The 12,087-nt window shown below is 42.3% G+C and overlaps 1 protein-coding gene across 2 annotated transcripts in view; it reads left to right on the forward strand.

The window, feature by feature from the left end:
• The window catches only part of mecr (mitochondrial trans-2-enoyl-CoA reductase), a 63,049-nt gene extending 51,464 nt beyond the window's left edge, over positions 1-11,585 (forward strand). For both annotated transcript variants that reach the window (XM_072246902.1, XM_072246903.1), the window contains exons 9-10: positions 4,118-4,190; positions 10,534-11,585. In XM_072246902.1, coding sequence (XP_072103003.1) covers positions 4,118-4,190; positions 10,534-10,691 — 231 coding nt within the window. In that variant the 3' untranslated portion in view covers positions 10,692-11,585. The remainder of the gene's footprint in view (positions 1-4,117; positions 4,191-10,533) is intronic.
• The last annotated feature ends 502 nt before the right edge of the window (positions 11,586-12,087 follow it).

The following is a 12,087-nucleotide window of genomic DNA, read 5'->3' on the forward strand; positions in this document are numbered from 1 at the left end:
CAGCACATTATTGATGTTACTTTCAAGGACAGATCTGCTTGCTTGCATTTCTTCACAGGCATAGGAAGGAGGGACTCTTTGAATGACAGGTGATGCTCAGCACGGTGAGATAAATAGAAGGTCAGATGGTACAGACCTCAGACACATGATCTGGAAACTGAATGAGCATTGTTATGCCCGCAGAGAAAGTGGGTTTTGGAGGATCGATCAGGCGGATCAATCCAATTGCTCTACCAGTGAAGGAGAAGGGGTTGACTGGTGGGGAGTTGTCTATGTGTCCACCCTTGCCGGGGTGATAGCTCCACCACAGGAAAACCGGTCCCCCTTGTTAAAGTCACAGTCGGTGACTTGTGAAGGATTTTGGAGGACGAGGAGAAGATCAACGGCATCAGCTCACCTGAAGACTCAACTCACTTTCTCTCTCTCTCTATCTCTCCATCACTACTCAACTAAATACCATGAACTGAATTTTACTCAACATCGTAAGACTGTATCTTTTTACCACTAGACTTAAAGAAGCTTGGTTTTTCATACATATATATATTCCACACTTACTTATATATATAAAATCATTGCTAACCTGTTTGATTTATTTACATTTATATTACTGTATTGCGTAGTTACTAAGAAATATTATTAGTTTATAGCAATACGAGACTCCAAAGTGTTTTCCATCTCTGCTGGTTCTTTATTCCCGTCACGGGGTTTGTGACACTGTTAAGAATGGAATGAGTAGTGAGTACCTTCACCCTACTAACTTGAAAACCTCAGGGTGAAGAAGAGACAATAGCGATAAAAGATGTATTGAAGCAACTGCTATAACACACGGCAGTATAATGAGATAATATCAACAGAGACCATTCATCAAAATCCCTGCCGTGTAGTCGGAAATTAGTTCTGTAGAATCATAACAAGGTCAAGTTTTGGTACAAGTTTGTGAGCTGACGTTCCGTGGACAATCAACTATTTCATCCAATGAACCAAGGAACAAGATGGTGAGCCACCCAAGAGTCGAAGAACCAGCGCGGGAGCGAAATATGTCATGACGCAGAGGACTTCATATGGTTGGATGTGCAGGTATAAGGTATTTTCATTCGAAGAAAATCAAATTCAGATTCTGCAAGAACTGATTATATTTGCAAAGATTTTGATAAGTTACTGAATGAGATTTACTTTGTTTAAAAGTTGCGATGTTGGAGAATTGTGAAAGGAGTTAAGCTGTGTTTATATATAATTTTTGAATTTGAATTTAAACTTGCAGATATACTGCCTGGAACTGAAACTGAAGTTAACTATAATACTTAAGAATAGTAATTATAATTGGTTTTCTAACTAACTTGGGATAAGTAAAAAGGAAAGTTCAGTGTGTAAACTTTTAAATAGAGAATAACACTAGATCTAATTAGCTAGAGAGATTAGAGTAATAAAGGAATCTCACTGATTCTAATTAAAAAGGAATTTGTTATGGTTTGATATCTAAGATTTGGAACCTAAATAGAATGTTGAAATTTTGAATTGTTCTTGCTCTCGTAAATATTTTGTACATTTTTTTTCTTATTAAAAAAATCCTTACTTCCAGAAGTGTGTGGTTTCTATTCACCGCCTCCTTCTGATACCTAGAATTTTCTGATGACCTACTAGCACCTAGTGTAGTTTGATTTTCTCAAAGAGTGCGGCAACTAGTCACACGCGATAAGACCAGTGCTACACAGGTGTTACACTGAGATTAGCATTTCATTGCTGCAGGCAATGGTTTGCATTAGATTCCCAGCGCAGGTGGTTAGAGTATGTACCTCTGAGTGTTCAGACTCTAGAACCAAGTGTGTATAAGGGACCTGGTCTCTGTGCAGTAACAGGAGATGGAATGCCATTGTGACTTGCTTTTACTGTTTGGTTTTGATTGTTTTTTTTCCCCCCTGTTGTACCTATATTACACTGGATTTCCAGTGTTAATGGTGAAGCTGAAAACGTCCTTATCATTCACTTGCCAAAGATGACTGATCCAAGGATGAAAATTCAAGCAGAAAATAGTGCAAAAATATATCCCCATCTGGATCTTGCTGTTTCTTGCAGGTTGAAAGTACATTTATTGTCAAAAAACATAAAATATATTGTGCAAACGGTAAAAGTAAGCAAATTGCATTCAGAACTGAAGTTTTACGAAAGACCCGAAGCCAGGCGTCACTGCAGCAGGAGCAGGCCATAGCCCCTCAGTTCATCGTAGAGCCTAGTAAACATCGCAGGACCACAGACACAGAGCCTGGCATCATTGCAGCCGGAGCTGGCCATGACCTCAGTTCATCGTGGAGCTGAGTAAACGTTGCTGGACCACAGACGTGAAGCCAAGCTTCACTGTAGCCTTAGTTCAGCACAGAGCAAAGTAAATGTTGCAGAGAGGCGAGCAGAGCTGGCCCGTCCCTCATTTCCGGTCCCGACACCCTGACTTTTCTGATCTGGATCAGTGTTTAAATTGTCCAGACATCAGATTGTTCCTCGATCTCGGACTGCTCTGGTGTCTAGACCCCACTGCCATGATTTGGCCCGCACCCGACCTTTGCAATTGACCTGGCAGTTAAATCAATCAGGCATCAGGACTTTCCTCGCTCTTGCCTTCGCCCCTGCCTCTGCTCGCCTCTCCATTGTTAGCGGTGATCATTATTAATAAAGTGTTTAGTAGTTTTCTTTGTTTTGTATTTTGTCACCGATAGGTAGCCACTGGGCATCACCAGCGGCATCTTAAACCAGAAGTTCCTGACAGGTTTTAGTGTTGTGCCTTTTGAGCAGTGAATTATGCTGGCATTGTATTCTGTTTTAGGGCACCATGATTAATAGCAAAGTTACCAGGAAAATTGGTGAAGGAAAGACAGTGAATGTTGTCTACATGAACTTTAGCAACATATTTATCAAGTCCCACATGGGAGGCTGGTCAAGAAGATGAAGTTGCTTGGCATTCAGGATGAAGTAGTAAATTGGATTAGACATTGGCTTCGCGGGAGAGCGGTTGTAGATGGTTGCCTGTCTGACCGGAGGACGGTGAAGCCGATGTGCCGCAGGGATCGGTGCCGGGTCCGTTGTGGTTTGTCATCTATATCAGTGATCTGGGTGATGATGTGGTAAACTGGATCAGCGAACTTGTGGATGACACTAAGGTCGGGGGGTGTAGTGGACAACGAGAAAGACTATCAAAGCTTGCAGCGGGATCTGGACCAGCTGGGAAAAGGGGCTGAAAAATGGCAGATGGAATTTAATGCAGAGAAGTGTGAGGTGCCTCCCTTTGGGAGGACAAACCAGGGTAAGATTTAAACGATGAGACACCAAGGATAACGGTAAAAGAGAGGGATCTGAGAATACAAATCCATAGATTCTTGAAAGTAGCACCACAGGTAGATGAGATTGTAAAGAGAGCTTTTGACACATTGGTCCCTAAATCGAAGTATTGAGTACAGGAGTAGGGATATTAAATTGAAGTTGTATAAGGCATTGGTGAGGCCTAATCTGATCACAGAACTACAGGAAACATATCAATAAGATTGAAAGAGTGCAGAGAAAATTTATAAGGATATTGCTGGGATCGGTGGACCTCAGTTATAAGGAATGATTGAATAGGTGAGAACTTTATTCCCTGGAGTGCAGAAGATTGAGAGGAGATTTGACAGAAGTATACAAAATTATGAGGGTATCGGTGGGGTAAATGCAAGCAGGCTTTTTCCACTGAAGTTAGGTGAGACTAGAACTACAGGTCATGGGTTAAGTGCAAAAGGAGAAATGTTTACGGGGGGGGGGAATCTTCTTCACTCAAGCTGGTGAGAGTATGGAACGAGCTGCCAACAAAACTGGTGCATGCGTGCTTGATTTCAACATTTAAGACAAATTTGGATAGGTACATGGATGCGAGTGGTATGGAGGGCAATGGTCTGGGTGCAGGTTGTTGGAACTAGACAGCATAATAGGTTTGGTACAGACTAGATGGGCCAAAGGGCCTGTTTCTGTGCTGTGGTGTTCATTCTATGGCTCTATAACAAGGAATGTTTGTGTGTGTGCTATTGCAGAAAAATGTGCTTTGTCTGATCTGGATGCTAACGTCGGGATTTTAGCATTTTATTCTTTTCCTTCCCAGAGTACACTAATTTTTAAAGATTTTAAGATCCGTGGCTTCTGGATGACACAGTGGAAACGAGATCATGGGCATGGTGAGTCGACTTTGAAGCTGAAATTTGCCTTGTGGGTTTTGATTACTTTAATTCTGATGAGGCTTTGTTATTTTTCAGAACAAGGAAGAATACAGAAAGTCTTTTGTAATTATTCTCGGTCAATTCTTTGGTTTGATATTGATTTTTGGATCATCTGACTTCCTTGTTCCTTTATAAAACTTAGCTTGAATGATGCAATTTGGTAATTGAAATTAAAACATTCAAGCCAGCATGCTATGTTCCTTTTTCTTCTGTTGGCAGATCATTCAACTTTCATCATGAAAGTTTTTTGAACCAACATGTCGAGGAACCAACTAGAGAGCAGGCTATTCTGGACTGGGTTTTGAGCAATGAGGAAGGGTTAATTAGCAATCTTGTCGTGAGAGGCCCCTTGGGTAAGAGTGACCATAATATGGTGGAATTCTTCATTAAGATGGAGAGTGACATAGTTAATTCAGAAACAAAGGTTCTGAACTTAAAGAGGGGTAACTTTGAAGGTATGAGACGTGAATTAGCTAAGATAGACTGGCAAATGACACTTAAAGGATTGACGGTGGATATGCAATGGCAAGCATTTAAAGGTTGCATGGATGAACTGCAACAAATGTTCATCCCAGTTTGGCAAAAGAATAAATCAAGGAAGGTAGTGCACCCGTGGCTGACAAGAGAAATTAGGGATAGTATCAATTCCAAAGAAGAAGCATACAAATTAGCCAGAGAAAGTGGCTCACCTGAGGACTGGGAGAAATTCAGAGTTCAGCAGAGGAGGACAAAGGGCTTAATTGGGAAGGGGAAAAAAGATTATGAGAGAAAACTGGCAGGAAACATAAAAACGGACTGTAAAAGCTTTTATAGATATGTAAAAAGGAAAAGACTGGTAACAACAAATGTAGGTCCCCTGCAGACAGAAACAGGTGAATTGATTATGGGGAGCAAGGACATGGCAGACCAATTGAATAATTACTTTGATTCTGTCTTCACTAAGGAGGACATAAATAATCTTCCAGAAATAGTAGGGGACAGAGGGTCCAGTGAGATGGAGGAACTGAGCGAAATACATGTTAGTAGGGAAGTGGTGTTAGGTAAATTGAAGGGATTGAAGGCAGATAAATCCCCAGGGCCAGATGGTCTGCATCCCAGGATGCTTAAGGAAGTAGCCCAAGAAATAGTGGATGCATTAGTGATAATTTTTCAAAACTCGTTAGATTCTGGACTAGTTCCTGAGGATTGGAGGGTGGCTAATGTAACTCCACTTTTTAAAAAAGGAGGGAGAGAGAAACCGGGGAATTATAGACCGGTTAGCCTAACGTCGGTGGTGGGGAAACTGCTGGAGTCAGTTATCAAGGATGTGATAACAGCACATTTGGAAAGTGGTGAAATCATCGGACAAAGTCAGCATGGATTTGTGAAAGGAAAATCATGTCTGACGAATCTCATAGAATTTTTTGAGGATTTAACTAGTAGAGTGGATAGGGGAGAACCAGTGGATGTGGTATATTTGGATTTTCAGAAGGCTTTTGACAAGATCCCACACAGGAGATTAGTGTGCAAACTTAAAGCACACGGTATTGGGGGTAAGGTATTGGTGTGGGTGGAGGGTTGGTTAGCAGACAGGAAGCAAAGAGTGGGAATAAACGGTACCTTTTCAGAATGGCAGGCGGTGACTAGTGGGGTACCGCAAGGCTCAGTGCTGGGACCCCAGTTGTTTACAATATATATTAATGACTTGGATGAGGGAATTAAATGCAGCATCTCCAAGTTTGCGGATGACACGAAGCTGGGTGGCAGTGTTAGCTGTGAGGAGGATGCTAAGAGGATGCAGGGTGACTTGGATAGGTTGGGTGAGTGGGCAAATTCATGGCAGATGCAATTTAATGTGGATAAATGTGAAGTTATCCACTTTGGTGGCAAAAATAGGAAAACCGATTATTATCTGAATGGTGGCCGATTAGGAAAAGGGGAGGTGAAACGAGACCTGGGTGTCATTATACACCAGTCATTGAAAGTGGACATGCAGGTACAGCAGGCGGTGAAAAAGGCGAATGGTATGCTGGCATTTATAGCGAGAGGATTCGAGTACAGGAGCAGGGAGGTACTACTGCAGTTGTACAAGGCCTTGGTGAGACCACACCTGGAGTATTGTGTGCAGTTTTGGTCCCCTAATCTGAGGAAAGACATCCTTGCCATAGAGGGAGTACAAAGAAGGTTCACCAGATTGATTCCTGGGATGGCAGGACTTTCATATGAAGAAAGACTGGATGAACTGGGCTTGTACTCGTTGGAATTTAGAAGATTGAGGGGGGATCTGATTGAAACGTATAAGATCCTAAAGGGATTGGACAGGCTAGATGCAGGAAGATTGTTCCCGATGTTGGGGAAGTCCAGAACGAAGGGTCACAGTTTGAGGATAGAGGGGAAGCCTTTTAGGACCGAGATTAGGAAAAACTTCTTCACACAGAGAGTGGTGAATCTGTGGAATTCTCTGCCACAGGAAACAGTTGAGGCCAATTCATTGGCTATATTTAAGAGGGAGTTAGATATGGCCCTTGTGGCTACAGGGGTCAGGGGGTATGGAGGGAAGGCTGGGGCGGTGTTCTGAGTTGGATGATCAGCCATGATCATAATAAATGGCGGTGCAGGCTCGAAGGGCCGAATGGCCTACTCCTGCACCTATTTTAAATTTAAAAATAAATAAATAATATTTATATTTACCACTCGTCTAACTTTACAATTAATAATAAAAATCTGAATAAGGAGCAAATTCAGAAATCAGAGGTGCAAAGAGACTTGGGAGGTGATGTTGAAATTCCCTGATTCAATTTATTTTAAAGTTAGAAAGGCAAATGCAGTGTTAGCATCCATTTCAAGAGGACTAGAATATAAAAGAAAGCATGTAATGCCGAGACTTCATAAGCCAATAGTCAGGCTGCACTTGGACTATTATGAGCAGTTTTAAACCCGTTATCTGAGGAAGGATGTGCTAGCATTGGAGAGGGTCCAGAGGAGGTTCACGGGAATGTGAGGGTTAATGTATGAGGCCTATTTCATAGCTCTGGGCCTCTATTCACTGAAGTTTAGAAGAATGGTGGGGGTGGTTGGGGGGGAATCTCATTCAACTTTATTCAATATTGAAAGGCCTAGATAGGGTGGATGTGGAGAGGATGCCTCCTATAGTAGAGGAGTCTGGGACAAGAAGGCTCAGCCTTAGAATACAAGGATGTCCATTTAGAACAGAGATGAAGAGGAATTTCCTTAGACATAGGGTGGTAAATCTGTGGAATTCATTGGCACAGAGAGCTGGGGAGGCCACATCTTTGGGTATATTTATATAGATGTAGAAAAGTACAGCATAGAAACAGGCTCTTTGGCCCACCTAGTCCATGCTGGAGTATTTAAACAGCCTAGTCCCATTGACCTGCACCCAGACCATTGCCATCAACACCACTACGATCCATATACCTACCCAAACTTCTCTTAAAACGATGAAATCAAGTTTGCATGCATACCTGTGCTGGCAGCTTGTTCCACACTCTCGCAACCCTCTAGTTGAAGAAGTTTCCCCTCATGTTCCGCTTAAAAATTTCACCTTAACCTATGACCTCTAGTCATAGTCCCACCTAACCTCTGCTTTCATACCTCTATCAAATATCCCCTCAATCTTCTACATTCCAATGAATAAGGTCCTAACCTATTCAAAGTTCAAAGTAAACTTATCAAAGTATACAAATGTCACCACACACAATCCTGAGATTCATTTTCTTGTGAGCATACTCAGTAAATCTATAGAATAATAACCATAATAGAATCAGTGAAAGACTGCACCAACTTGGGCATTCAACCAGGGTGCAAAAAGCAACAAATTGTGCAAATACAAAAAAAAAGAAATAATGAATAAATAAGTAAACAATAAATATTGAAAATGTGAGATAAGAATCCCTGAAAGTGAGTCCATAGGTTGTGGGAACATCTCAATGATAGGGCAAGTGGAGTTGAGTGCAGTTATCCACTTTGGTTCAAGAGCCTGACGGTTGAGGGGTAATAATTATCCCTGAACCTGGTGGTGTGAGTTCTGAGGCTTCTGTATCTTCTTCCTGATGGCAGTAGTGAGAAGAGAGCATGGGTGGTGAGGATCCCTGACGATGGATGCTGCTTTCCTGTGACAGCGTTTCATGTAGATGTGTTCAGTGGTCGGGTGGGCTTTATCCATAATGTGTTGGTCGGAATCCACTAACTTTTGTAGGATTTTCTGTTTGAAGGCACTGGTGCTTCCAAACCAGGCTGTGATGCAGCCAGTCAATTTGCTCTCCACCACACACCTACAGAAGTTTGTCAAAGTTTTAGATTTCATGCTGAATCTCCGTAAACTCCTAAGGAAGTAGAGGCACAGCCTCATGGACCTCCAGTTTCCTTCTCCCGAAGTCAATAATCAGCTCCTTGGTCTTGCTGAGAATTGAGTAAGAGGTTGTTGTTATGGCACCACTCAGTCAGATTTTCAGTCTCCCTCCTATACGCTGATTCATCACCACCTTTGATTCAGCCTACGTTAGTGGTGTTGTCGGCTTGTCTCCAAGTCCAGTAGTGGAGTTCCAGTGCTGTGCTCAGCCTTCTTAACAACCCATTGGAGAGCTTTGTGATCTGTCTTGCTGCAGCTAGGGTACCCCGCTGTCATTCTGAATGTCAGTATGCTCTGCCGCACGTCGATAAAAGTTGGCCAGCAATTTTTGGGGCAGCTTATCTTTCCTTAAGCACCTCGGGTAGTATAGTTGCCTTCCCTACTATCAAGGTTGTGTTAACGGACCAAGAGAGCTCCTTGGCTCCTAAAACTTGAAACTGGGGACTCCTTCCACTCCCTCACCATCTAGGAATAATGGGGCTTGTTTGGGACCTCTTGCCTTCCTGAAGTCAGTTATCAATTCTCTTGACTTCTTGATGTTGAGTGATAGGTTGTGGTTCCTGCACCAGCCAGACAGTTTCAGCACCTCCGCTTTATATGCAGATTTGTTATTGTCTGAATGTAGGACACTTGCAGGAATCTGCTTTAGGGTATTCAGTAACGTCCTTTCTGTGTCGTCCGTCGCTGTATTGGCATTGGCTTGCAGCCATCCACTTCCAATCCTATTTTGTACAATTGACAAGGTTTTAGAGCAAGTCTCATTTGAAGTATAGGGAGACCAGAGACCGAGCAGGACCTCATTCCACTAACATCATTGGACCATTATGATTAACACAGAAAAACCTAGAAATACACATGTCTGGCATATCCCTCATAAGCATGAAGAAATTAATCAGTATTTTAATCCTTTTCCCCTTTAAATCTGAGCCCTTAAGTGTACTGTGGAGAGCATTCTGACTGGCTGCATCACTGTCTGGTATGGGGTGGGGGGGGGTGCTACTGCACAAGATCGAAGTAAGTTGCAGAAACTTGTAAAGTTAGTCAGCTCCATCATGGGTACCAGCCTCCGTAGTATCCAGAACATCTTCAAGGAGCGATGCCTCAGGAAAGCGACATCCATCATTAAGGACCCCCATCACCCAGGACGTGCCCCCTTCTCATTGTTACCGTCAGGAAGGAGGTACAGAAACCTGAAGGCACACACTCAATGATTCAGGAACAGCTTCTTCCCCTTTGTCATCTGATTTCTGAATGGACATTGAACCCATGAACACTACCTCACAACATTTTTTATTTCTGTTTTTGCACTACTTATTTAATTTAACTATTTAAAAAAATGTGTGTGTATATATATGTATGTGTATGTGTGTGTATGTATATATATATATGTGTGTGTATATATATATAAAGGCATCCGTTAGTCTTGCGAGACCATGGATCTGCGCCTGGAAAGTCTTCACTCTCCAGGGTGCAGGCCTGGGCAATGTTGTATGGAAGACCAGCAGTTGCCCATGCTGCAAGTCTCCCCTCTCCACGACACCGATGTTGTCCAAGGGAAGGGCATCAGGACCCATACAGCTTGGCACCAGTGTCATCGCAGAGCAATGTGTGATTAAGTGCCTTGCTCAAGGACACAACGTGTTGCCTCGGCTGGGGCTCGAACTCACGACCTTTAGGTTGCTAGTCCAATGCCTTGGCCATGTGCCCACACCTTATATATGTATATATGTTAATGTAACTCAGTTTTTCTCTATATTTATCATGTATTTCATTGTACTGCTGCTATAAAATTAATAAATTTCATGACCGATGCCGGTGATATTAATTCAGATTCTAATTGATTATTGCTTCCCTCAATTTCTTGTTATTTAATATCCCAGGCGTGTGTTTTTCATGTAACACGATGGAAATCTATATATATTTTTAGAAGCTGTGTTTCTGTTTTGCCAGGTTTGCTGCAGGAAATGATCTCCCATTTGTGCGGCTTCATTCAAGCAGGGAAGCTGAAGGCGCCAGTCTGCACTGAGGTTCGATTTCAGGACTATCAAGTGGCCCTCAAAGCTGCTACCACACCATTTATATCAAGCAAACAGATTCTAATCATGTGATGTCATTTTGTTAATTTGTAAATAATCTAGATAGATTTAGAAATCAGATAGTTCCAGAAAGAACACAAAGGGTAGTTTATTTTCAGCTTTATTCCATCCAGTCTGAAATATAAACCTTTCACCATATCTGTAAGAATGGGAAATTAACTGGATCTGTACAATGAAAGCCTTACTTTGTGTTATGTAAGTTGTGTCACTTTCTTTCTCCCTGTTTGCTTTATCTTGTCAGCAGAGTGAGATACGAATCAAATCAAGTTTAATTATCATTTAGCCATAATAGATACGGCAAATGAGGCACCGTTCTTCGGGGGCCACGGTGCAGAGCGAACAAAATAGTGCATTCAAAAAAGCGCGTAAAGAAGCCGATTCACGTGGGAAAAGAACATATATGTATTCCAAGGCCCTCAGTGACATGTCCTGGTACAATCTCCTGGCAGTGCGCAGACATATGCAGTCCAGACTGTTGTTCCACCGCTCGAACAGGGGAGGGCAGCACCAACGGGAGAGGCCAGCCTCCTGCTGAGCACGGATGCCACGTTGCACCACCTCCAGCGTTCCCTCACCTGGCTTGCAGCTGTAGGCAAGCCCGTGGCTCGAGGCCTCGTCCCCGCTACAATCGAGGCTACATGGCTTCTACAGTCGCACCACCAGACAAGTGTAACAAGCCTGCGGCAACTTACACTATCACTGTGCAAAAGAGTCTTGCGATCGCGAGTGAAATAACAATGACAATCTACCACGGTTATACAGCACGCCGCCTTCACGCACCAACTCCAATACCTCTGCGTGGCGGGAAGCAACACAGTCTCAACTCAAGCTCTGTATAAATTTTGGGTTTATTATGTACATAAATAAAAGCAAGAGTTAGGCCATTCAGCTCTGTGGGCCTTCTCTGTAATTCAGAATTTGTTGATATCTTTATAATCTATTCACAAATCTTGCATCCCTTGATTCCTTTCAAAGTTCGAAGTAAATTTGATTATCACACTACATACATATCACCATATACAACCCTGAGATTCACTTTCCATTGGGCATACTCAGCAAATCTATAGAATAGTAACTATAACAGGATCAATGAAAGATCAACCAGAGTGCAGAAGACAACAAACTGTGCAAATGCAAATATAAATAAATAGCAATAAATAACAAGAGCATGAGATAAAGAGTCCTTAAGGTGAGATTGTTGGTTGTGGGAACATTTCAATGATGGGGCAAGTGAGTGTAGTTATCCTCTTTTATTCAACAGCCTGATGTTGAGCTTTCATTGTAATAATAATAAGTACTTTATTGATCCCTAGCAGGAAATTCTTTCATTACAGCAGCAACATTTAAAGACACACTTAGCAGTGTGTAGACTCAACTAATAATAAAGTACAGAATAATAATATGCACA

The sequence above is a fragment of the Mobula birostris genome, chromosome 29, assembly GCF_030028105.1.
Source record: "Mobula birostris isolate sMobBir1 chromosome 29, sMobBir1.hap1, whole genome shotgun sequence".
Taxonomy (NCBI): Eukaryota; Metazoa; Chordata; class Chondrichthyes; order Myliobatiformes; family Myliobatidae; genus Mobula; species Mobula birostris.